At 31.6% G+C, this 26,244-nt stretch overlaps 5 protein-coding genes across 10 annotated transcripts; 3 read left to right on the forward strand and 2 right to left on the reverse strand.

Moving 5' to 3' along the window:
• Positions 1-4,427: 4,427 nt before the first annotated feature.
• On the reverse strand, positions 4,428-5,492 carry LOC111677700 (putative glutathione-specific gamma-glutamylcyclotransferase 2). The gene has a single exon (XM_023438866.2). It carries the CDS (start codon positions 5,416-5,418, stop codon positions 4,474-4,476), a length of 945 nt encoding a protein of 314 aa, XP_023294634.2. The 5' UTR covers positions 5,419-5,492; the 3' UTR covers positions 4,428-4,473.
• A 652-nt stretch (positions 5,493-6,144) lies between these two features.
• LOC111677707 (HEAT repeat-containing protein 5B) lies at positions 6,145-20,752 on the forward strand. 5 transcript variants are annotated; one of them, XM_023438893.2, is made up of 10 exons: positions 6,145-6,544; positions 12,121-12,531; positions 12,593-14,221; positions 14,286-14,559; positions 14,777-14,809; positions 15,254-16,114; positions 16,180-17,157; positions 17,221-19,195; positions 19,677-19,691; positions 19,976-20,752. In XM_023438893.2, the coding sequence occupies exons 2-10, from the start codon at positions 12,194-12,196 to the stop codon at positions 20,302-20,304; spliced, it is 6,432 nt and encodes a 2,143-aa protein (XP_023294661.2). In that variant the 5' UTR covers positions 6,145-6,544; positions 12,121-12,193; the 3' UTR covers positions 20,305-20,752. The 5 variants fall into 5 exon arrangements, with proteins under 5 accessions (XP_023294661.2, XP_023294657.2, XP_023294658.2 ...); XM_023438889.2 differs by lacking the exon at positions 6,145-6,544 and adding an exon at positions 10,319-10,802; XM_023438890.2 differs by lacking the exons at positions 6,145-6,544; positions 19,677-19,691 and adding an exon at positions 10,320-10,802.
• LOC111677720 lies at positions 8,357-9,638 on the forward strand. Its single transcript, XM_023438907.2, has one exon. It carries the CDS (start codon positions 8,576-8,578, stop codon positions 9,524-9,526), a length of 951 nt encoding a protein of 316 aa, XP_023294675.2. The 5' UTR covers positions 8,357-8,575; the 3' UTR covers positions 9,527-9,638.
• LOC111677708 lies at positions 20,336-24,213 on the reverse strand. Its single transcript, XM_023438894.2, has 5 exons — positions 24,079-24,213; positions 23,019-23,440; positions 22,490-22,810; positions 22,214-22,433; positions 20,336-22,146 (listed from the first exon to the last, which is right to left on the reverse strand). Exons 2-5 carry the CDS (start codon positions 23,415-23,417, stop codon positions 20,870-20,872), a joined length of 2,217 nt encoding a protein of 738 aa, XP_023294662.2. The 5' UTR covers positions 23,418-23,440; positions 24,079-24,213; the 3' UTR covers positions 20,336-20,869.
• Positions 24,034-26,058, forward strand: LOC111677695 (uncharacterized protein DDB_G0287625). 2 transcript variants are annotated; one of them, XM_023438860.2, is made up of 3 exons: positions 24,034-25,395; positions 25,463-25,632; positions 25,688-26,058. In XM_023438860.2, the coding sequence occupies exons 1-3, from the start codon at positions 24,186-24,188 to the stop codon at positions 25,811-25,813; spliced, it is 1,506 nt and encodes a 501-aa protein (XP_023294628.2). In that variant the 5' UTR covers positions 24,034-24,185; the 3' UTR covers positions 25,814-26,058. The 2 variants fall into 2 exon arrangements, with proteins under 2 accessions (XP_023294628.2, XP_023294627.2); XM_023438859.2 differs by having other exon boundaries at positions 24,035-25,395; positions 25,457-25,632.
• The last annotated feature ends 186 nt before the right edge of the window (positions 26,059-26,244 follow it).

Below are 26,244 nucleotides of genomic sequence, written 5' to 3' on the forward strand. Positions count from 1 at the left end.
TTCTGTGAGTGTAAAAATAAATATTTAATATAATACATCACATTACATTTTTTTATGTGTAAAACTTGGATTACAATAAAAATGTACTTGAATACATAATAAAATATTCTAAGAGTTGTTTGTAGTAACCTTGGAATGGTTTGATACATAACCATAAGTTGCTAAAATAAAATTGAGTCCTAACGTGGAAAACCCCAAAAGATGAGTGTGGACACACAAGAATGTCTTAAAGTATTAAAATTCAAACAAACTAAGTAAAAACAACGCCAACATGTGCTTTCATGTAAACATATCAGTTTAACCCCTAAGGGTAAAGAATCATGCATATGATGCAAGAGAAAACAAATCCTCCTCACCATCCTACATTTAGAAAGAAGAAGAAAAAACAAAACAACAACAACAAATATTAATGCATACATGAGGTCAGTCAGCATGAATTAATTCATCTGAAAATGTGTTTGCTGCTGCAATAACTCTTTCACTCTTCTTTTTTGGGCCGTTAGCTCGGACCCCTAGTTTTTGTACTTTGAAATATTTATAAGATTTCACAACAACAGCAGAAAATTGAATTATCCCAATGGATGACACTAAGCGCGTGCTGTGAATTTTATGAGGATATTTTAATTATTCAAACGATTTAACATTAGTCCATTATTGTTCAGTCAATTTTCAATTCATTCAATCGTTATTGGTTTGACTTTTAAATTTCTATGTATTTTTATACATGTTATGTATTTATGTGTGTGTAAATGTGTTTTTTTATTTACTTTAAATTGGATTCCAATAGAGGAGTTAACCACATTTTCCATGGTGGTTTATGTATGCATAAAAAAACACTCTTTTTATAGGTGTGTTGTCTAGGAGTATAATTTCGTGGTCTTCATGTAACAATTTAAATCCAAAATAAATAAAATATAAAAATAAAAATCTTAACAAATTTGTTAGATGCATAGAAAATGACTCGTGCCCTTTTTTCGAATGCGTGTCTGTGACATTCTTGACAAAACATTTAATTTTTATACCCTTCACCTACGTGAAAAGGGTATATATAAGTTTGTCATTCCGTTTGTAATTTCTATAATATAATTTTCCGACCCTATAAAGTATATATATTCTGGATCCTTATAGATAGCGGAGTCGATTAAGCCATGTCCGTCTGTCTGTCTGTTGAAATCAGCTTTTAGAGTTCCCCAGATATCGGCGAGATCCGAATCTTCAATAATTCAGTTAAACATACTTTCGAGAAGATCGCTATTTAAAATCAGCAAAATCGGTCTATAAATAACGGAGATATGAGCAAAAATCCGAGACAACCTCTGAAAATTTCATCAAAAAAGCCACATTTTTTTCATGCTTTTTTAAAAAAGCAACAACAACACTGTGAATTGGATACAGATATACATGTGCGTGTGGAGATGTATTTGGTTTTATTCAGCTGTGTATTTTTGTTTGGATGCTGTTCTGTTCTCACGAAAGTAAGAAGGGTATAACAAGAACAAGGAGATAAAGCAGTAATATGTTGGTAATACAGCTCTGATATTTGTTTGAGGGTGGTAATACAGTTTGACGGTGGTATTACAGTACAACGGTTAATATTTCTTTCTGCTACAGTTTATATTTGTTTGTGTGTATGTTATGTGTGACATGTGTGCAGAGATACAAAATAAATAAAAACTGTTTTTTTAAAACATACTTGGTGAAGGGTATATATGATTCGGCACAGCCGAATATAGAAATATTACTTGTTATTAATTCTTATTGCATTCTATCGCCAGTAGTAGTTTGAAGTCCATGTTAACTATTACTTTTATTGTTTCTTCTCCTTACAAAACGGAAGTTGTTTGTATACGTGTGGACACAACATTAAATACCTTTGATGTCTGGGCGACTCAAACATATTTTTGTCTGCCACCGTTGAACGTGATCGTGTCATTTTTTTATTCAAGCATAAGTAATGCATTACCAATTAATTGGATCAGGTTAATGAACGCTAATAGCACCAATATACTTTTTCATCAGCAGTATAATAATAAATTCAGAGAAAAATTTTATTGATTGATATTGCAATAAATTTATTGGATTGATTAAAGTTGATTAGAATTGGATTGATTAAAGTTGATTAGAAAGTTTTTAATAATAATCCCAATCAATTAAACTATTGCATTATTATTAAAAAAAAACTTAAAAATTCTTTTTTCTGCTTTAAAGAGGACTCATTAATCTACATGATTTAATAAATTTTGCAAAGGCATAAGAATCATAAGAAACAAAAAAACTGATTATATCACTTTTACTCTTTTTTAATAGGTTTGCTAAATTATAGCAAAATAATCATTTAAATTTTGCGTCAATGTTTTACTTTAGTTTAAGCCGCACTTACAAAGACATTTAAACGCGCGGCTTACAAACAAAACTTCAAAGTGATGATGGTTCATTTTCCATCTAATTTCATTTGTTTTGTAATGCTACAAATTTGACTAGATTGTTTTTCACATGCACAGCTCGGTCACTGCTGCTTGAACATTCGATATTTTGGAGCAGACTTTAAGGAAATCAAAAAAAAATTAAAAAAAAACTAAACATCCTCCACTCACTTTCTCACTCAGTTCCAAAAAACAAAAATCAACATAAACAAAATTTTCAATATGCTGAACAAAAGAGGAGATGAAATGTTCATATTACAATATACATACATACACCCGCAAGGATTCAAATAGCCAACGATCCAGTCAGCTAGTCAGCCAGCCAGCTAAACAAGTAAACTACACTAATATGCACAGCCAGGGCAGAAGTTATGAAAAATTAATAATAATGTCGAATCGATTGATTTTGCCAAGCAGAATCAGCGGGTAAAGCTAATATGGATTCTTTTGCTATTTAACTTTATTTGCAGTTGTACAGCAGAACAGCTATCTTCGACTATAGTGATTCCAATAGAGTTTTCGTTGTGGTCAACCTAGATAAAACGCTTTAAGTGATTTTGTATTTGTATTTGTTTTTTTTTTTAATATTTCTTACTATAGCTCTTCGTCTGTGTTAGTTTCTGTCTACGAAATTTCGTAATTCAAATGTAACTTCAATCCATACTCCTCCAATAGATCCATACAGAATAAAAAAACAGACTGACAAAATTGGTCAGACGGTTGGAGGGTGAGTGCAAAAAAAGTGCATTATGTAGCGGCAAAACATTTATTGGCAAATGAAAAATAGCGCCAATTGCCCGCAAGGCGTTATATTATGTATTTTCCTATTTTGTAGTGGTTGTCATCATCGTTGTTGTATTTATTGCTCTTGTACAATTAATTCTTTACCTTTTAGTTTCATATACGAATAGTTTTTTAGTTTAAGTACTGTACACGTAGTTCTTACGTTCATTACGTTTATTAATATACTTGCAACAGTTTTCTTAGTTTTTTTTTAACTACCTCTGAGAATCTGTTTGTTAGAGTATAAATTTTCAAAAGTTTCATAAAAATCCCACTTTGTTTTACTTCTGCGCTTGTTTTATGACCGCATTCAGTAACAAGAAGCCAAATATTTTTTTAATTATTATACAAAAACCAATTAGTTCTTTGAGTAGTTTTTATAGTATTAAGTTATAATAATGGGCCTAAGTACTCCAAAAAAAATATTTAAAAATTTTCTAATTTTCATATAAAATTTTAAGTAGAAATTTGTCACAGATTACGGCCATTATAGGGTGTGAACATTTCGACTAATATTCAACATTTGCTATTATGTTTTTAATATTTATTTCCTTTTTAATGTTGAAACTTAACAATTCTCTAGTGTGTGCTGTTATTGCCTTCTACGGCTGGAAGTAAAAGATGAGACTCCCAACCGATACCACATAATTTCTATTGACGACATTACTTTTTTTCGCACAGAAATATTTTTTTTAATTTCTTACTAAATGTAAATGGAATAGTTTTATCTTAAAAATTTAAATTTTTTTAGTCATTGCCATTTCAAATAGTTTTCGTCTTTTATGTTTATCTATCTATCTATCTATCTATCTATCTATCTATCTATCTATCTATCTATCTATCTATCTATCTATCTATGTATCTATCTATCTATCTATCTATCTATTTATCTATCTATCTATCTATCTATCTATCTATCTATCTATCTATCTATCTATCTATCTATCTATCTATCTATTTATTTATCTTTCTATCTATCTACCTATCTATCTATCTATCTATCTATCTATCTATCTATCTATCTATCTATCTATCTATCTTTCTATCTATCTATCTATCTATCTATCTATCTATCTATCTATCTATCTATCTATCTATCTATCTATCTATCTATCTATCTATCTTTCTATCTGTTTATCTTTCTATCTATTTATCAATCTATCTAACTGTCTACATATCTGAATTAAAAACTAAATATATTTCAAGAAAAACATCAAACACTTCGAGTTTAAATTACTTTCACCAATTTATTTCTTTATAATTAAAATTACGATTGTCTGCGATCCTCATCGCCCCATAAATTTAAGGAATGTATACCATACAGTTCTTTGGTTAGAAAATATTCACGCCACCCAATTTTCATACAAAACCTAACCAAATGATCCACTTTTGCTTGACAAAAGTTTGAGTTATTTTTTATATCACAGTCATTTGCTTCCTTTGATGTCTCCTGCACTACATGCTGCTTACAATAGGCAAGTTCAGTTTTTAAAGCCTTTTCTAAGAGTCTCACTTCATCACTTTCTATTCTAGCTTTTACTGCTGCCTCTAATTCCACAAGGTGTTGATCATGAACTCCAGGAAATAGACTATTCATCGCTAAAGCCAAATTGAATAAATAATCACGATTTCTGCCACTTGGTCCGGCGGAAGTAAAAATTTGTTCCGCAATTTTGTCAATTTTACTATCATCATCACTGCCAGCCCAGGACTCATTTTCGGGTGTTGCTATATAAATAACAATGTCTATACAGCTTTTGTTGGGATCCTCAGGAAACACATGGAATGGTACCGTACAACGTTGGTAACCATTTTTCTCACGAAAATCCAAATGTTTTATAACAACATCCTTATCTTTGGCTGCCACACGATATGCCACACCATAAACACGATCTTCGGGTTTTGCTGGTATTAGGGTAACAACACGTCCAGGTTTTACTTTAACACCCCTGTGATCAATACTATGTTGGTAAAAGCGTCTTAAGTAGCCACAAATATAACCACGTTGCCAATCAATGCAAGGAAAATCAACTTTCCATATTAAAGATCCATAACCAAATATCCAAATGTCGTCTGGATTATTTGGGGGATGACTTAAAGCATCAATTTCTTTATGGTCCTTTGTTATGTCCACCTTTTGGGAGTCTGTTATTTCTACCAATTTTTTGAATTTTTCATTATAAATATCATTAATTTCTGATTCGTAAGACATTGTTTAATTAATTTTGTTTATTTTGCCAAAATAAAAGTTAAATGAGAATAAAAATGTTGTGAAACCACGTAAATATAAACAGCTGGGGAAAATACTTGGAGCAGCTGTTCAAAAAGTGCTGCCCATTAAAATTATATACAGTACTTTACTAGAGGTGATAGTTTTTCGATTACAGTTATTAAAAGTTCGTTTTTGATCGTCAAAATTTTCTTTCCAAAATAAAGACAAAATTAAGATAATTAAGAATTTGTTTCAACATATTTCTGTATACTTAGCCCATTACAGCATAATATTGTATATTAAGAATTTTATAACATATTTAGTTATAAAATTTATAAAAAACATATAAAATTAATTAATGCAAAAAGAAGTTATTTATTTATATTGAAATCTGTCCATAAATCCAAAATCACTTTATACCAAAAATCTTTAACGCACTTTGTTTTATATCATAAGCCCATAAGAATAATAATTGTTTTTAAATTTTTTTTTTGTAATAATACCTTTTGCATGTTTTGTTATACGATGTGTTGAGATTTAAATAAAAATAATTATTTTAACTACATTCGATGTAGTGGGTAAATATTTGCTTTAAAATCCCACTTTTTAATTTCTAAGATTCAATTTTTTTAATATCGTTAAAAAATTTTAAAACTAAGCCGTATACTTTGCCAGCTTACAGCCGTTTGCTAGGCGCCGCGATGTTTTTAGTGTCTGCCGCCGCAGCCTGTAATGTTTGTCGGCGCAGGGCTCTAATTGCTTGTCCCGTTTTAATTGTACTGATAAATATTTGTTAATAATTTCTAAATTTCCTAATAAAATTGCATTTAATATTGTGTAAATTAATAAAACCTAAATCAATTCCATAGTAAAATTATAAGAAAAGTTAAAAATTATAAAGTAAATACTGATTTTTTGACCTCAAGTGAAGGCGTAGACAAGAAAAAATTGTTGTATACTAGTGCTGCACCACCAACCACATCTATTTGTGTTTAATGCATGAAAGTGTTTTTTTTTTTTTATAAATAACAACAACGAAAAAATTGTAAACGAAAGCAAAACAAATAGTCACTATTTAAGTGAAATCAATTAATTGAAATATTTTGTGAAACATCTAATCCAATTGGTAAGTTGTTAGTCTAAATATTGTGCAATGTTTTATGCATTTCCATTCCTGGTGTGAGTCACATATCAATGATTTAAAAACATCTGACATATATTTGATCTCCAGACATCTAGAGTGACTGATATTAATTTATGACCTAAAGCGGATGCTTACAAGTGTTTAGCTGTTCGTTCTATTTATGTATAATTGTTTATAAAAAACAAAAAAACATTTACCATTTAATAGTAGTGTCATTTGGATTTTATTTATACACTTAGGAAGTATACGATTAAATGATATTATTTACATTTTTCGTTGCTTTAGTTTGTTTTTTTCTGTTTTGTTTTGATCTTGTTATAATTTCAATATTTTTTATACGTTCTTTTTGTTCTTTTTTACATAAACTCGGATCTTGAAATTGGCCTTTCTTTCTTAAAACAAACCTTTTAAATCAGGTTTACGAAAAAAAATATTCTTCGTTTATCTTTTATTCACTTTTTTATTTATTAATTCATTATTCAGAATACACTTAAATGGAAAAGTAATCGTATATATTTGTGGAGTTTTCAACATTCAATGTTGTTAGCACATAGTAACCAAACCCATAGGTGCATTAAAAATAGGTGTGAAGTATTTAATGCATATTATACCTATACATCATACGAAACTCTATTTATTAAATTAAAGAAGAAAGCTGTAATTACAGATTTTAAAAATATGAAAGAGAATAAAGTTATTACATTTTGTATTTTCTTCTTTAATTTTTTCTAAAAAGGACTGTTGTTGTTGTAACAGCTCGACTGTGGCCTATAGTTCTTTCCTGGGGAAACTTTCGTATGATACCGCTGTCACTGGGTTGGCAATCATTGGCCGAGTATGACTCGGGTCGTTCCTGAGCGAAGATCCAATTTCCTTTCTTGTTCAATTATATTTCATTTCTATTGTTATAATTTAGTTCTAGTTTAGTTTTACATCAATTCCAAATTCAGTTTTAGTAGAGGTGGAGTTTAATTCTAGTTGAATTCTAATTCAGTTATATCTCTTTTTAGAAGAAAAATAATGAGTTTTACCCTGTTTTCGTTTTTATGTAAAGTTATTTAAAATATCCATCCAACGTATAGTTGAAATATTGAAAAATAATTATTTATCAATCTAATAACTTAAAAAAAACTATGCGTACGAATACATTTTGTGATAAGTGTATTTTATAGTTAGTTGGTCAGTACGTACAGACAGTTCTTTTTTCATTTTTGGGTTTACGCTTATACACAAACGAAAATGTAAATAAAACAACTATAAAAGTGTATTCACCTTTCTTTCATCTTCCGGATGAGAAACATGACGACAATATTAAACGCTACTATTCTTGTTTTATTAAATGAAATGTGCTTAGTAGACGACGGTTTGTGGTAAGAGATTTTTTTTTATTATCAACTGTTACCTCAATTAAATCTAATAAAAAGCAAAAGTGCTTTAAGTATCTGCATGTGGCATTGGAGTAGATAGAAGTAATAAAGTAAAAAAACAAAATAATTACACACATCGAAGTTTTGTTGGTTGTTTATTTGGAGAAATGAAAAAATAACATTAGAATTAACTTTATAAAGTGCCACTTCATGTTAAAACTTAAAGCTAAACAAATTTTAATTAACTAGCTTTATTACCCACAGTAGCGTATTATGAGTCCCAAAACCCTTATGCAGTTTACGATTATAATCGCTTAATTTTCTTTTCTTTTTTTCGTTTTTGATTTATTTATTGAAACATAATTTAAAAGTTTAAACACAAACCAAACTAAAACAAGTCTGTTCTTTTCTTCATTCTTTTTGGAGATGAGTCTTGACCAAGCTAAAACAAAATGCTCGTTTTCAGTTTTAGTTTGGTTCTGAAGAGAATAAGTGTTTTAAAGACAAACGAACGGTTTAAACGTTTTTTTCTTTATCGGTTTAGTATGATATTATCATACGTATACTATTATTGAATTTAATGCGTAACTAATTGAATTGTTGAAAAAAAGTAAAAAAAAAAACAAAACAGAAAACGAAAATTAAAATGAATTTTCTGGCAAAGATTTTTGGGACTTTTTGTATAACTATTATATTTGTGCTTAGCCGGCAACAGGTGTCTGGAGCCAATTTACTTAATAGTTATTTGCCGGCCTCAATGCAAGCTTTAGCCTACTATATCGATCATCTGCAATATGAGCCTTTGTCATCAACAACTGTAGAGCCACCCTTTAGTGATAATACCGAGGAAACTACTAGTAAATATGGCAGCAGTAGTACTACCTCAACGACAACTCGCCGTCCTATTACATCTACAACATCTAGTTGGTGGCATCCACCTGCTTGGTGGGGTCAACCTACAACTACAACAGAGAAACCTGACCAGAAACCAACACCACCTCATAAGCCGGCTTTATATGCACCCGATTTAAGCAATCTATTGAAAGGACCAGCAGAAGGTTATGATATATTTTACGAATTGGGTAGTACACCCGAAGGATTTAATAATTTGCCATTATCATTGATACGAGACATAATAACTGAAATAAATCATGATGATTTTAACAACGACGTTGAATCTTTGGATAATTTCTTGCGTTTATATGATGACAACTATGGACGTGCCACTTTAGATGCCGATTCTGCTGTGGATCGTTGGTCTACTACCTCAACTGCAGGCAAAAAACGTGTTCCTCCTACCAAACCTTATGTAGAATTTTTATTGGTCTATGATCTTTTAAAACGTGATGCTAAATCTTCTAATCTAAGTAAATATGAGGGATATTCAAATGAACTCTTAAAGGATCTCAATGAATTGTCACATATGTCTTCGCAACGTCAACTCTATACACTCTTTAAACGTATGCTGGAACGTGGTGACATTCAACGTAGTGATGTTGTATCACGTATTCAGGGCATTGTTAAAGATTTGGGAAATCCCAATAGTGCTACTGTACAAGCATTGCGTTATATTCCTGCTATGCCCTTTTTACCCTGAAAAATGATGTATAATTTGTTGTGAATGAAAATTATGTTGTAATGAAATTTGATTTATCTTGTAATAATGGTATTTTGAAAGCAAATGAAATAAATAATTTTTCTAAATTAAATGTCTTTATTCTAATATAACTGACTGTTAATTCCTCATAATAGATCTTTTGGTTGTTTAATAGTTTCAAAATCAACAAAATTATTTATAACATTAAAGCCTTTATATACATGTCTACTTTTAGTCTGTAGGAGAATTTTTAACTCAATTTGTTTCCCAACATTTGATTGAACTAGAAAAGAAACTGATTTATGAATTTATGACCCAAAAACATATTCATTAGTTTTATGCATAAATATAATAAACATTAAAATTGAGTAATCTTTAAAAACAAAAACATTCGTTTTTTTCAAACCCAATGGAAATTTTTTATAAAAATTTATTAATATGATAAACTCTTACAAATCCTTTAATTTCTTCACACAATGATTGCTTTAACACAACATAAAACAAACATATCTTTGTTCTTGAAATCATATTATAACAATTTACTAATAATTAATAAATATGAACTGAGAGAGGGGTTTCTTAACAAAAAATATATTTGTACTTGTATGTTTGTTTGTTCGTTCGACTATTTCTCTTTTATTTTAAGTTCTATTTTCTTTTTTAACAAATATTCTCTTAGTTCTATGTTGCGAAAATACAAAAAGAGAAATGCCTTGCGTCTTTGCTGTAAATATACATATATTCTTAAGTTGTCGGTTTTTCTTCTGCTTTCTACTATTAGTAGTGCAAAATATTCATTCTTTAGTTTGAAAGTGTCGGTGCGCGAGTAAATACCGCATCTAATATTTGAATAAATTCTTAAAAATATGAAAGATATTTACCAGTGTAGTATATATAATGTGTAGTATAGTGTATATATGTATAAAATTAACGCATTTTTAATGATTTATTTCAAATATAAAATCATTTATGTTTGTTTATACACACAACAACACATTCCGCTTTAATTAAAATGAATAATTCCATTGAATGAAAAGATTTTTTTTAATTTTACAATATAAATTATTGATTTATTCTTTATTGTTTCTTAAAAAAGAAATATATATAACGTACGTAAGAATAAAAAAAATAAAAAATAATATATCTACTTGCAACCTTGAACTATTGCAATATACACATCACACACTACAAGTACAGCGATAATGGAAAATTTGGAAACATACATTTTAACCACTACCCCACACTTTTTGCGTAAAGCAATTGGTGAAGCCAGGAGGTGAATATAATAATGATGATTATGATAATGATAGCATGTTAATTATCCTAACGGCATTCACATCGTTAATATTTGCAAATGGAAACTCATTAAAAAAAAGCCTTATGTTTTGTTTATTTCTTTTGTATCTTTAAAACTGCATATGCCACCAATCTGTTCTTAATGCTTAAATCTCACTTCTTTGTGTTTATTTGCTTTATGCGTATGTTTTTTTATTATTATTTTGGAATTTTTGTTTTTTGTTATTCCTGCGAACTTGGTACTCAAATAAAAAGAATGTTGTTGCACTTTCTTTATTTCATACAGAATTAAGCTGCTTTCACTAAACCAGTACAGTTGGTAGGTGTTCTGGTTGAATCACAAGAAAATAATAATAAAAAAAGAACACATCTACAACAATTATTGGATTTTCAGATTTTTTTCATTATATAAACATGAAAAGGGTGTCAATGGCGCTGTTTGTATGCCCTGCACATACATTTAAGATTAATTTAAGTGCTTTTTATTATTAAGATGAGTTCTTTAGAATTTTTGCAAAATAACACAATTAACTTGCTGTTATTGTGTTTTCAAAATGTTGTCATTCATCGAGAAAAAACGATACTTAAGTTATTCTTAATTAAAAGAATACATTATTATATTTTTCTATAAAAAATTAACGGTGTTATATAAGTAACTTAATAAAATTGTTTAAAATGATATAAATTTAATTTTTAAAAGATTTTCTTTTTGTAATAAAGTTGTTAAACTTTACTTCTTTATTCATAACAATTTATTGAAGATTTTTGATAAATTGTTATGTATTAATTTATAATTTTTTAAAATATTCTTAAAACATTTTAAAAATTTCACAATTATGCTTGAAAATATAAAAAGTAAAAAATTTTCAAATATAAATTAAATAATATTTGTTTTTGCAATCTTAATGATTTAGAGATTATTTTAAGAACTTTAAAATTTTTCAGATCATAACTGAAAAAGCTTATATGATTATTTAAATATTCAACCTCAATTTTATTTTCCCTTTTAATTTTTATTATTTTATTTATTTATTTTATTTTATTCATTTATTTTGTAATATTAAGCCTTAAATTTAAACTAAATCAACATAATTTACAAAAATTTTCTGCATCATTTTTATTCGAACACACTAAAGCTGAGTCCATTCTGTTTAATTTCAATAACATTATTTTATAATTTTCGTCATATTTTTCGCATCACGTCATTTACTCTTTTGCCATACTACACTTCTTTGTTTATAAAGAATAATTAAAATATATAACAAAAAACGAACGAAAAAAAATCATTTTTTTTTTAGATCATTTATACGCTCAGACTCAGATCAAAAAAACAACAGTGCCGCCGCTGAAATAACACATTTCGATGATAGTATGGAGCTGGCACATAGTTTAACTTTAAATGAAGATGCCCTTAAGCAGTTACCCGAGCCAAAACGTTCTGTATTCATATTCGAATGGTTGGGTTATTTGGAGAAGACTCTACTTGTTATCGATCGCAATGAGATAAAGAATCATCAAAAGAAACTAGTGCAGCAGTTGACAGCACAAATAAATGGCTCTCCTGGACCGCCAACACGAAAATTATTGGCCAGTTGTTTGGCCACATTGTTTTCGGTGGGCGATACATTCATGTTATTTGACACGGCCAATGTGTGTAATGATATTTTGAAAAATAAAGATGATTCACCCAGTTATTTGCCGACCAAGTTGTAAGTGTCTCTTGTAAGATGAAAATTAGACCTTCTCTCTCATGGTTTATTATTGTTTTAGGGCTGCTATTTGCGTTCTGGGTTCTATGTATGAAAAACTGGGACGTATGATGGGACGTTCTTATGAGGAGACTGTGAATTTGCTTCTAAGAACTTTGCGTAATGCTGAATCCCAAGCTCGCATTGAAATTATGATTACTTTGGAAAAGGTGTGTGCTGGTATGGGTACAGCTATAGCTAATGTCCACAAAGATATTTATAAGGCCACTAAACATGGCTTAACTGATCGTGTTATGGCCGTAAGAGTAGCAGCTGCTAAATGTATTCTAGAAATGATACAACATGCTCCATTTCTTTATCAAACTGAATTGGAGAGTTTGCCGGCTTTGTGTTTTCGTGCTTTTGATGGCAGTAGCTATGAAGTGCGTTGTTCTGTGGCAAAACTACTAGGCACTTTATTGGCATTTACCCAACAACAACAGAATGAGGCAAACAATAAGAAGTTGTCGGTGCAGCCTACACAATCCAAATCTACCGCCAGACAGGTTTCTTTAGACGAAACCTTGAGCATACTTATGTCAGGTTTTCTACGAGGTGGCGGTTCATTTCTTAAAGGTACTGGAGAAATCATCAAAGGCAGTTCGAGTGTAAATCGCGAGATTCGTGTAGGTGTAACACATGCTTATGTGGTGTTTGTAGATTACATGGGCAGTGTATGGTTGGAGCGTAACCTGTCTACCTTCCTTTCTCATGTATTGGATCTAGTGGCCAATCCCAAAGCGGCCTCTTCACATGTTGATGCCGTCTATTCTCGCAAGTGTATTAATTTTATACTTAGATCCGTGCTGGGTAAAATGCTGGGAGAAAAGGCCCAAACCTCAGCCTGCAAGGAATTGGTCTATATGATTGCCAAACAAATGAATTCAATAGACTTTAATCCAGAAAATGCCAAGGACTCGAATCAAGAAACTCTTTTCAGTCAACACTTTTTAGTATGTGCACTGCAGGAATTGGGCTCTTTAGTATTGGGTTTAGGTACAACAGCTCAAAATCTTTTGGCTGACCAAACACTTAATGCTATAGATACCACTTGCGCTGTATTGGTGCATCCAAGCGCAGCAGCAAGATTGGCCGCTGCTTGGTGTTTACGATGCTTTTGTGTGGCTGTGCCAAGTCTAATAACACCTCTAATCGATCGTTTTGTTGAGGCTCTAGAGCAAATGCGCTCATCTCCTGAAGCCGTATCGGGTTACAGTTGCGCTTTAGCGGCTATTTTGGGAAGTGTACGTTATTCTCCTTTAGGTATACCACATACCAAAGGTAAAGTTGTATTCAATGCAGCAGAAGAATTACTACGTTCAGCTTCTCAAAACAGTCGCATGTCGTTAAATCGTACCCAAGCCGGTTGGCTGCTGATTGGATCGATAATGACTCTGGGTTCACCGGTAGTAAAGGGTTTGTTACCAAGATTACTGCTATTATGGCGCCATTCCTTCCCACGTTCTAACAAAGAATTGGAATCAGAAAAAGCTCGTGGAGATTCATTTACCTGGCAGGTTACGCTCGAGGGACGTGCTGGGGCTTTATCGGTAATGCAAAGTTTTTTGGTAAACTGTCCCGAACTCGTAACGGAAGATATTACAAAACGTCTTTTAACGCCTATTGAAAGTGCTTTGGCTATGTTGGTAAAGTAAGTTGACAAAATGAATAGATCAATTTTGTATATGTTTTTAATATTTTAAAAATTTTCTTAGCTTATCTTCTGTTTTGAAAAGCTATGGCACACAATTAAAAGCACCCGCCGCCATGGTACGCCTACGTCTTTATGAAACTCTTTCTCAACTACCATCTAATGCTTTAGAAGCTTCTTACACTCATCTCTTGCGTATGCTTATATCAGAATTTACTTTGGCTGAAAATCCAGCAAACACCACAAACTCTTTGCTTCGTAGTCTTTGTCATGCTGATGACTCTGTTATATTGGGAACTTGGTTGCAAGAAACCGATCATCGCATTATAGAAGATCAGGTAAATATGAAAACCATAAAAAAATATTTAATTATATAAATAATATGTCTAAGTTTAAACTGCAGGATAAATATGTTTAATAGTGTTATAGGCAAAGGAAATTAATATAATTTTATAAAAAATCTAAATATTTTATAATTATGTTATTAATATCCTAATTTATATAAATTTTATCCTTTATTTGTTCAAACAATTGTTTAAAATTATGTATAATAAGATGGAACCAAATCGTAGATGGGATGGTGATCATGTAAGTGTTATAATAATTTAATGAAAAGTTGTTCAATATTGTTTTTGCTTTTTGCCATTAATTTTTGTTATTTTTATATAGTGATCGTTTTGTATATTGATTTTTTGTTATTTTCGTTTAATATCGTTATATTTTTTGTTAATAAGGTATTTAAGAAAGGCTCAAGAAAACTTTATTATTTAAACCGATAAATATCATTTTTGTTTTAAATATTATTTTTAAATTTAACATATCGGTTCTTTCATTAAGAGCGACACATAAGAAGAGCTCAAGGGCTACATAAAACGCAATTTCGTAGCGGACCATAAAAACTAATGCTTTGCTCTTAATGAAATACCTTTTAAAAAGTAATTATTCACATCAGATTGTTTAAATTATGACGTGAATATTTGTATTAATTTTAATTTTTAATAAAAAAAATATTTTAAACAATCTTTAAAACAGCTTCAACCCAATAGCGCCGCCGGCTCAGGTGCTTTAGAACATGATCCCTGTTGTTTATACAGAATTTCGGGCAATTCATCGAATGCCACAGTTAATGGAGCCTACGGCTATAAAGCCGATCAGTGTCCTGGTCCTTTACCACTTGGTGTGGCCATCATAGATATGTCAATAACATTGTTTGGTGTTATATTTCCCAAAGTGGCCAATAAACATCGTTTACAAATGTTGGATCATTTTGGTGAATGCATAAGACAGGCCAAGAGCAGTCGCCAGGAAGCAGTGCAAATGAATGTGTATACAGCTCTGCTTTGTGGCCTTAAGGTGCTAACGGACAATAAGGCTAGTATTGGCCAAGAAGATGTACGCAAAAGTTTTACCAATCTAGTTACTACTGGTCTAACTAGCTCAAATTCTATGCTCAGATGTGCTTCGGCTGAAGCTTTGGGTCGTTTAGCTCAAGTGGTGGGTGAATCGAGGTTTACTGCTGAATTGGCTCAAAATTCGTTTGATAAATTAAAATCTGCTCGTGATGTAGTAACACGTACTGGACACTCTTTATCATTGGGCTGTTTACATCGCTACGTTGGTGGCATGGGCTCGTCTCAACATTTGAATACCAGTGTTTCCATATTATTAGCTTTGGCACAAGACATTTCTTCGCCTGTTGTACAGCTGTGGGCACTACATGCTTTGGCTTTAATTGCTGATTCCGGAGGACCTATGTTCCGCAGTTATGTCGAGGCTACTTTGACATTGTGTTTAAAACTTTTATTAAATGTTCCACAATCATATGTGGACGTACATCAGTGCATTGGACGAGTTTTGAATGCTTTAATTACAACAATGGGTCCTGAGCTTCAAGTATGTCACAACACTTCTTCAAATTCTCATTTTCAATTTTAAATCTTATGTTCTTTATAAATTAGGGAAATGCTGGTGGCGTTACTAAAATGCGCAGATCGTTTATTTGTGCAGCTTACATTATGCAGGGACATTCAGATCCCTTGGTGCAAGCTGAAGCTACTGGTTGTCTACAGCAAGTACATCTATTTGCTCCAGGTAGCATTAGTCTACCCACATTAGTACCCACACTCGTTAAGAATTTATCTAGCAATTATTTGACGCAACGAAAAGCTGCTGTTTCATGTCTTCGTCAACTAGCTCACCGTGAAGCAAAAGAAGTGTGCGATCTAGCATTATCGATTAAGCCCGATGAATGTCCCAAACTAGTTGTTACCGAATTTGGTCTTCCTGGCATTCTGTTTGCCATGTTGGATTCTGAAACAGACATAGAAATGCTTAAAAACATACATGACACTTTAATGTCCATGCTTCAGTTGATGGCTGCAGAAAGCTTAAGCACCTGGTTGAGTCTGTGCAAAAACGTGTTAACGGTTGCCGTAGAAAATTCTCCTCTACCAGATGATGTGGCTTTAACCTCTAAGGGAGATGCAAAGGCAGGCGCGTCATCAAGCGCAACAGCATCACATAATTTGGCCAATAATGATGAGGATGATGATGATGAAGAAGATGATGCTGATGATGTTACCGAATATCATGCCACAGAGAACTCTTCCACCCATCCAGCCATTCAACCACGCTGGACAACTCGCGTATTTGCAGCTCAATCTGTAAGAAAAATTATGTCGGCTTGTGAAAGCGACACTCCAATACATTTCGACTTGCTGCAGGCCAAAGAAATGCAAATGACTAAGTCTAGTGGTGACTATCTCATACTCCATCTCTCAGAGCTTATACGTATGTCTTTTATTGCTGCTACTTCCGACTCTGATCAGCTACGTTTAGAAGGCTTAAGAACTTTACAGGAAATAATCGATCGCTTTGCAAATGTGCCAGAACCCGAATTTCCAGGACATCTGTTATTGGAACAATTTCAGGCTCAGGTAGGCCATAAACAATTAATAATTTTTCTAAACAAGCTAATTTAATAATATATTCAAATAAAGGTGGGAGCTGCTTTAAGGCCTGCTTTTGCTCCAGATACTCCTTCACATGTTACGGCTGCTGCCTGTGAAGTTTGTTCAGCTTGGATTGGATCCGGTGTGGCTCGTGATCTAAATGATTTACGTCGTGTGCATCAGTTATTAGTATCATCTTTGAACAAACTACATACAAAAACAAACAGCACTCAATTGTTCAACGAATCTATGACCACTCTAGAGAAGCTGAGTATATTAAAGGCTTGGGCTGAAGTTTACATTGTTGCCATGATAACTAACAATACTGCACCGGCTTCATTGTTAAGAAAACAATTATCCGCCTCTAATTTGATACCATCACTTACTGCGGCAATGGAAATGGATGATGACGAAACAGCTGGAGCTGACTATGGCAATGATAGAAGTTGCGAAAGTCTTTTATCGTTGGTTAAACCGGAATTAGATAATCTCTCTACTCACTGGTTAGCAGCTATGAAGGATCATGCTTTACTGTTATTGCCAGCCGAATTCCAAAGTCAATTACCACACGATGGGGGTGCTTTTTATACCCCCGACACTATTAACTCTTCAAAACCACATTATTTGGCTTCATGGCCTCCCATTTTATATGCTGCTTCTTTGTGGCTCAAAGATGAGGGCTTCCAATTACATCTAGAGTCTTCAAGTCAAACAGATGCTGAAGCAAACAATTTGGATAATACCTCTTTGGAAGCTAATAATAATATTTCACATGGCTCCCTATCGGCTGATCGTTTCCATATGATTTTCGGCCTGTGTATGGAAGCCTTATGTAGCGCCAGAACATCAGAAAAACCCAAAAATGTGATAAGTTGTTTACAGTCTATGTACACGATATTCGACTCAAAGTGGGCACGTCAACAGTTGGTTAAAGATAAGGTCTTAACTATTGAATTGTGCAATGTTTTGCACCGGCAAATATTGACCAGTGATGACTTGTTTGTTCAGCTGCTGTGTATAGAAATACTTAAACAATCGGTTCAAGCTTCGAAAGAACAACTTACAGAATTACGTGATGAATATTTGGAGAAAAATAAAAATATAGAAAATGCTGATAACATTTCATTGCAAGAGCAAATCGATCAAATGGGTGAGGGAGGTGATTCAGGAGAAATAACTCCAGGCTCATCGCATATTTACGCCATCTTGGAGGTGTGTTTGTGTTTATTTGTACGTCAAATTCCCACCATGAATCCCGGAGCTGCTAATACCGTACAATTCCGTCAAGATTTGATTGCCAAAACGGCTTTGTCATCGCAATCATTCTTTAATAAACTAGCAGAGGATAATGGCAGATTAGTTGCCAGCGCTTTGGAATGTGTGGAGGAATTGACTACGCTCTGTTCCCCTAAAGGCGCTTTGGCTATTTTACCCACCATTCTATATATGACAACTTCCATTATAAAGGAAATTGCTAATAAATCCTGCATTGACTCGACTATTTTAGCCAATACCGTGGCCATACAAGCAGCTTTACATGCTCTGGAATCTATTTGTAAAGATAAATGGTCTAAACATCCCTCAGTAGCTAGCGAATGGCAAGAGCTGTTACAAAGTTCTTTGGCCACCATAGTGGATCTTACGAAAACGGCAGGCAACAATGAGGATAGGAAGATGGATGAAGTGACTATGTTGAGAGCTATAGCTGTCTTTATATTACACACTCCTCCAACAGTAGTGTCAACACCTTCCTTACAATATCCCTGTATAAATCACTTCCGTCAATATTTGCAATCCGACAATATGTCCGTTAAACTCAAGTGTATACAAACAGCACGTTTAATATTTTCGCAATCGGAATTAAAGGTATCCACACCTTATATACATGCATTGGCTCCACGCATTATAGAGGGTCTCTATATGGAAAGCGCTAAACAACCGCGCACCGATTTAGAATTGCAAATTGTTTTGGAAAGCATTGTGACTGTTGAAGCTCTAATTGAATTAGCTGAACCACAAAATCGTAAGTTAAAGAAAAAAATTAGAATTTTATTTAATAAAGTTTTATTTGACTTGTCCTTATATACAAACAGAAAGAAATGCACCAATCCCCCTTTTAAAGTTTTTTCCGATAATTATATATTTTTGAAAATAGTAAAATGAAATGTTTTAGAATTTATCATAATTAATTGGAAATTTGTTTAATTGTGGGTGCGTTCAAGGTGTGGTTTAACAATGGAAAATTCAAATAATTTGACCGATAAATTCTTAAACATTTCTTTTTTTTATAATTTAGTTTTATACTACAATGAAATTAATATGTATATCAATTCATTTGTAACGTTTATCTTATTTATTTATCTATCTTTATTTTTATCTTCTAATGCATTACAACAATATAATCACGAAAACTAACTATCCCTCTAAAAATCATCAATTATATATGTCCGTCCAAAACATAATATGTAATTAAACATATAATAACATAATATAAAAATATATAGGAAATCTTATGCAAGGTAATTTAAATTTAAAAGATAGAAAGTATTTACTTATCTACAGCATCATCATTCCATTCAATCAAACTATCATTCATACTCTCTTATACATGTGCTTAAAATCATCTTTGTTATTTAGTTTTTATTGTAGTTATATATATTTTAGTATTAAAAAAGTAATGTAATTTCTACTAGATTTAACCCTTAATTGTTTTAGCAATCGATTAAACTAATTAATGTCGTTAATACTTTATAATTATTAATTTGTTTCATAATTTCTCCTTGCCTTGCTTAATCTTATATAGGCATACAAATGTTAACTCTACTGGTGCCAGTGCTAATAAACTATTTAGCTGAACCTTCAAAATTGCGTAATTTACCCAAATATCAACGTCAATTACATGAGCAGGCATTACAATGGCTTATGAAAATCGGTCCTAAATATCCGCAGGAATTCAAATCCTTAATGAGTCAATCACCAGAGTTACGTCAAAAATTGGAAGCAGCAGTACGTTGTCAGCAACAATCGGCCGCCATAGCTAATCGTGTACAAACGGCCCAATCCCGCAGTGGTCTCGATAAACAACAGAAACCCACTATAAAACTGAAAACTGATTTTAGTAACTTTCAATAAATTTTCAAAAAAAAAAAATACAAATTCAAACTTTGCATGGCGAGGTTTTGATAAATATTTTAATTAGCATTGTTTAAAAACATACATAATTTACTAAAACTAACAATAAGTATAGAATAATATAAATTATTACATAAATACACATCTCTATCTCTATATACATGAAATATAAATAAATACTATATAGTGTATTTAAACATACATATAATCAATCGTCTTGTTGTTGTTGCTTACAATAAGAACAATGTAAAACGGCTATTTATTATATATTTTTTATTTGTTTTAATTTGCAACTAAATACTGAAGTTATATTATTGCATTCAGTTTTTAGTGAAATTGAAAAAAAATGAAATTATGTATGAAGTGTATTCGCGTATCTATTATAACAACTGTTACATGTTAAATAATCTACTTATAAAAAATATAAAATGATTTTGTCATTAACCAACTTGAAAGACTTTTTATTTTTTTGAAAAATAATAATTAATTAATCTTTTTTGATTAAAGATCAAATAGATTTACAAAATCTTAATATAGTTTAAACTAGTTTTAAAATAACTTCAATTTATGTTTCTAATTCGGTTTTTATATTTTCAATAGTTTCAATACATTTAATTTTTTTATTTGTAATTTTTTCACTATCCTTTTTTGCATAAGAACGTTTGCGTTTAACTGCTTTCGTTTGAGTTTCAGCTGTGTTTATACCCACCATGCCAGGGTTTAAACGGCTTAGCAGAGCTGTTGAATAGAAAACAGTACGTAAACGTGCGCGAAATTTCGTAATGAAATTATTTGTTTCATCTACAAAATGCTCAGCTGGTAAATTAGTCGAAATGCCAGCTGTGTGTATGCATAAGGCACGAAAACCCATTGTTGTAGACCAGCTAGGAGGCAAACGTTCAGGGGTTTCATGAAACGACGGTTGTGGTGTTAGATTTGCAATATTTAGTTTAACATGATCCGGTATATTTGAATCAAAGCTAGATTTTTCTATTGGCAGGGGGATTTGGGGATCTAGAGCAGACATTGTTATGGCCATATCCTGGTTATTTAATTGTACATTATCGCAGGGATGTTTGTTCATTTTAAAATTATAAGCATATTTAAAGAAATTATAATTTTCTAGGCTATTCGTTTTTAAAGTGAGTAATGGTTTATTTTTTTCAGTTTCGGACTTTCTAGTTTTTAATTTCAACGTATGTGTATTATCTGTCTTTGTTTCCAAGCCTTCAGTAATTGGTTGTATCATTACTACTTCATCTGGTTGTGGTGTTATATGTTCATTCGTTAGAATTTCCTCATTGGTTGGGTTTGTTTCTTGTTTGGGTTTTTCTTTTTTAGTTCTTTTATTTTTTTCCGCTTTCAGTTTTTTGGTTCTTTCACTTTTTGTAGTTTTCTGTTTTTCATTGTTTAATTTTAATCCTTCTGGCGCAGCCAACTCCTCAACTTTTTCTTTCCAATTTTCAATATTTATTGCGTGTTTTGATGACACCTTTTTTCGGGGAATATCTTCAATGCTAGCATCTGGATTCTTCTCCAAATACCTTCTTATAGTTAAAAAACGTGTACGACAACTTATGCGTGAATGTTTTCCATCTAAAGATTTTTCACATTCCATCCAAGATTTAGTACCATTTGCAGTCACAAACTCCATCAACTTGATATCATCCTCTAAAGACCATGGGTGATGGTTATGACGTTTACACAGAACATTATTGTAATGTGTACGTAATTGTATCAACGATCGATTTGGAAATAGAGTACGAGGTATACAGTTAAATTTTTTTCCATATTCTTTAACAGCTGCAATTAGGAGGAGGTCTTCCTCTGGTGTAAATGGCACTGTAAATAATAAAAGAAAAATGGTCTAAAATGATAATTTGTTATGTATATACAAATCTATACATACCACCGACACGTATTTCGGGATTAAGTGTGTGGTTATAACGAGAATGTAATGTGTTTTTGGCTTTATGTGGAAAATATGCATTTACAATGCTCCAATTGATAATACCATTTACATTATTTTTAGCTATAACCTCAAGCAAAAGTTTATCATCTTCCTTAGACCATTTTGTGGAAAAATCAGGCGACATTTGCCAGACGTAGTTTTTGTATTGAACAAAACACTAAAAAAAAATACACTTATGTACGTAGGTTTACAGGAGTAAATGTATAAACATACCTGAAAATCTGATCTATGGCCCACTTCATTTGCTATAGCTTGCCAATTTTGAAAATTATATTTCTTGGCCGCTTCCAAAAGTTTTTGATTTTCTTTTTCCGTCCACGCAGTGCGCTTTAATGTTGGATGTAAAAATAGATTCCAAATTGCCTCACATGTTTTGGCCGAATGGCGATGTTGCAGGGTATGACTAGATAAATGATCCCAATCAATGCAGAAATCCTTTGGAACCATATTCAGAAGTTTTGCCAACTTTTCACTATCTAGTTCTTTATTTTCCTCTCCACGCCTTTTCGGATACTTTGTCAAATAATCGATTATCTAAAAATATTTTCAAGAAACGTTTGTATAGTTTAAACCATTATATTATGGAAATAAATCAAGATCTTATTTATGTTAGGACGTTAATACGAAACGTTAATATAAAATTCTATTGTTGAACTTATAATATTGCTGTAAAATTTTTGAACTATTTCCAAAATACACCTTGGAAAGCTAGATACAAATAACAATTGCACTTTTGTCTTACTTGTTCTTTAATGCCAAGAATAACTCCTTGTTTATCTGTAGTAGACCAAACATGTCTCGACTTAAGGTTTAGGTCCATTGGAAACATTTCATTCTCCAATTTTCTTTTCTCATAATCTGGATTATTTGGACAATTGCGACAATTTATATCTTTGAAAAACATATTGCCTTTCAAGTAGAATGTTCCTCCCTTCAAATAGGCACCTTTTATACCAATTCCTTTTTGTCGTCTCCGCACAATACCCTCTTTCAGTATAAGATCATTAATCTTATAATGGTCTTTAACATTTGACAAAAGCTTCTCCAGCTTTTCTCGCATGTTCAGCAGCTGTGTTTGCATTTTACGATTTAGGAATAAGGCTTCTTCCAATTTATTGTTCATATCACTGGAATTTGCCATTATTTTTTGCTATTTAATTGCTCCTTTTTTAATTTATATCCATCAATGAAGAAATGAAGAACACAAAAAAATAAAACAATAAAAGTATCAAACAAAACAAAAAACTGTCAAATATATGAGTTTACCAATGATACCAGACTTTTTTTACTTAGAAATTATATACGCTGGCAAACGTATTTATTCTTATTTGACACAATCATTAAGTGAACTTCAAAAATAATAAATACATTTTTGTTAATAAATTTATTACACAATTTTCAACTTTTGAAAATAGTTGCATTTGATATTTTAATCTTCAAACTGTATATTATTAAAATATATGGATTTTTTCTGAATCTATAACTTTTGTGTCCTACTCAATTAAAAAAATTCTGACGCGACTTTGTTAAAATTTATTTTTTTTATAAAAATCAAATTTTAAAAACAAAATGAAATTTTCACTAAAAGTTATAATTTAAAAACTTTCTAATACCAATTAATTGCTTGATTTGCCATTTTTATAAAAGAACAAAATTTATTCATGAGTTAGTTATTCAATGTATGCATTCTTTTACATTTTAAGTTTAAAAAAAGTATGGCAACACTTGTTTATTTATCTGAATAACTTTTTTTCTGTTTTTTTCCACAAAAAATTATATTAGAAAAACAAAAAAAGTCATACTCATAGTTTTATAAATTTTTAATTTAATTGTTGCAAACAAAATAGAAAAGTGAAAAAAGTAAAAGTTGTTTGTATGTGAGAATATACTATCACTGTTCCGGAACAGTATGTACAATGCCAATTACATGGATGGCGTACCAGTTAAGATAGCCGAAAAGTATAAACCTCCTCCCGCTATCTATAAACTGCCACAATCGTTGGCCAACAAATTAAATTTAGACGAAAATTATTATCGGAATTGTCCAGCATTTTCCTACGATCTACAACTAGAAAAGAAGGCCTTGTCAAAGATTGAACAATGGAAACATATACGTCAGCGTAATAAAGAACTGAGAAAAGAGCGAATCTCGAGAAGGGAAGAACAACGTAAACGAGAGATCGAAGATAGACAAAAGAATCTTCTCTATAGCGTATCATATCCTAGTACAGATGATCTCTCGTCGGGTGATGAGGAGGAAAAAATCGAAGAAAATGGTAAAGAGAGTCTAGAGTCCAAAGAAATGGCACCGAAGATTTGTGTAACGGAAACGGTAAATAGCTTCCATAATATATTGCAACCTACAGTATTGTCCTATAATAGCAGCTCTGGTAATTCTAATAGTACTCTAACTCCTTTAATTAAGTCCACATTTGAGAGTAATAAACTATCGAATTCATTCAATTACAAAGATTTTGAGGATGACACTTCCTCGCCCTTCGATAATATCGAATTGAAAACTATTAATGACTTGGATGTGTTAGCACAAGTTCTACACAATACCCAAATAAAATCTCCAGCTCCAGTTGATATAGTTAGTGATAATACGACACTAACAATGAGTGATACAAATACAAATGAAACTTCTAATACCAACTGTTACCCTGAGCAACAACAGAGAACGCAATTTTCGCATAATGATTCACAAATAACAGTAGAAAACATTCCAAAACGTAATAATAATTTACCCAGATTTAACTATGATCTTAACTCCACTCAGGGGGCGTTAACTGAGCTCAGGGACCATCACACAATATCTTTCTCTACAATACAATATAATGCCAACTTGCCTCCGCCTCCTAACACAGCATCGCCTCAACACCAGCATAATGGACAAGCTACTGCAACAAATGATTATTACAATTATCAAGCCAATAATCATTGTAACCAAAACTCAAATAATCCTCAGCAGCATAACAGAATACAGGCGTTAACCGATGAGCAAGTAAGCAAATCGAGAAGTGTGCCAGATATTTTAAAAGAGCTGCGTGATGAAGTGCGAAACTCGGAAATTCGAAGATATAGAAATTTTAATATGGAATCATCTACTCAAAACAATGGTATGTATACATCAAAATACTTTAATAGTCAGTATTAATACCGCGATATGTTTTTCTTAAGCAATAGAAGAAACATCAAGCAAAAAAATGATTCATGATAAAGATACTGAAACGGAAGAGATATTAAGCCAACTGGATAGCAACGCTAGGCAACTAGTAGAGCAAATAAGTGCAATGGGATTTCCTTTAAAACGCGTGGCGAGAATTGTTCAATTAGTAGGAGTTGATGATAAAAAGGTAAACTTTATTTATATAAATCTATTTTGTTAAATTAATTATGGATTCTTTGCAGGTTATTGAACATTTAATACCCCTGAGTGAACTTGTGGACTTGGGATTCGAAGAAGGCAAAATATCTGATGCGTTAATTCGCAACGAAAATAATAAAAATAAAGCTTTGGACGATTTAATTTCATAGTTATATACATTATATGCGATAACGATAATATTGATCAATCATACGTATTAAGAAGAGAATGCGTTTTCGAAACTTTGAAACTTGTTATAACTCACTATTTACATACAATATTATTTTTTAAAGCTTTTTTAAATCATGAGAAATACTTTTGTTTATTTTCAATAATTTGCAGTCCACTCAAATATATCAATTCAATGTATAACAAGAAAATATAATACACAATAAATATTGAAAAAAAACTCGAATTTTCCTCACTATTATTAATTTTTATTGTTGGGTTTTGATTAGAAAAATCGTTTTCTATTGATTTTCCGTTAAAATGTGTGTTGGGTTATTATGACGTCGACCATAAACAATGCCCAAATCATACAACGCTGCTGTAAAAAGAAAGTACTGAATTTAATATTTTGTGTTGCTAACTTTCATAAATA

The sequence above is a fragment of the Lucilia cuprina genome, chromosome 4 (assembly GCF_022045245.1).
Source record: "Lucilia cuprina isolate Lc7/37 chromosome 4, ASM2204524v1, whole genome shotgun sequence".
Taxonomy (NCBI): domain Eukaryota; kingdom Metazoa; phylum Arthropoda; class Insecta; order Diptera; family Calliphoridae; genus Lucilia; species Lucilia cuprina.

Bases quoted from the DNA above. Each gene is read 5' to 3' on its own strand.
- LOC111677700 (XM_023438866.2), bottom strand. From the start codon at position 5,418: ATGTCTTACGAATCAGAAATTAATGATATTTATAATGAAAAATTCAAA.
- LOC111677720 (XM_023438907.2), top strand. From the start codon at position 8,576: ATGAATTTTCTGGCAAAGATTTTTGGGACTTTTTGTATAACTATTATA.
- LOC111677707 (XM_023438889.2), top strand. From the start codon at position 10,729: ATGGAAAATTTGGAAACATACATTTTAACCACTACCCCACACTTTTTG. The intron at 10,803-12,120 runs GTGAATATAATA...TTTTTTTTTTAG, and splicing joins GCAATTGGTGAAGCCAGGAG to ATCATTTATACGCTCAGACT. The intron at 14,222-14,285 runs GTAAGTTGACAA...AAATTTTCTTAG, and splicing joins GCTTTGGCTATGTTGGTAAA to CTTATCTTCTGTTTTGAAAA.
- LOC111677708 (XM_023438894.2), bottom strand. From the start codon at position 23,417: ATGGCAAATTCCAGTGATATGAACAATAAATTGGAAGAAGCCTTATTC. The intron at 22,811-23,018 runs GTAAGACAAAAG...AAATATTTTTAG, and splicing joins TTCTTGGCATTAAAGAACAA to ATAATCGATTATTTGACAAA. The intron at 22,147-22,213 runs GTATGTATAGAT...TATTATTTACAG, and splicing joins TCCCGAAATACGTGTCGGTG to TGCCATTTACACCAGAGGAA.
- LOC111677695 (XM_023438859.2), top strand. From the start codon at position 24,186: ATGTACAATGCCAATTACATGGATGGCGTACCAGTTAAGATAGCCGAA. The intron at 25,396-25,456 runs GTATGTATACAT...GTTTTTCTTAAG, and splicing joins ATCATCTACTCAAAACAATG to CAATAGAAGAAACATCAAGC. The intron at 25,633-25,687 runs GTAAACTTTATT...GATTCTTTGCAG, and splicing joins TAGGAGTTGATGATAAAAAG to GTTATTGAACATTTAATACC.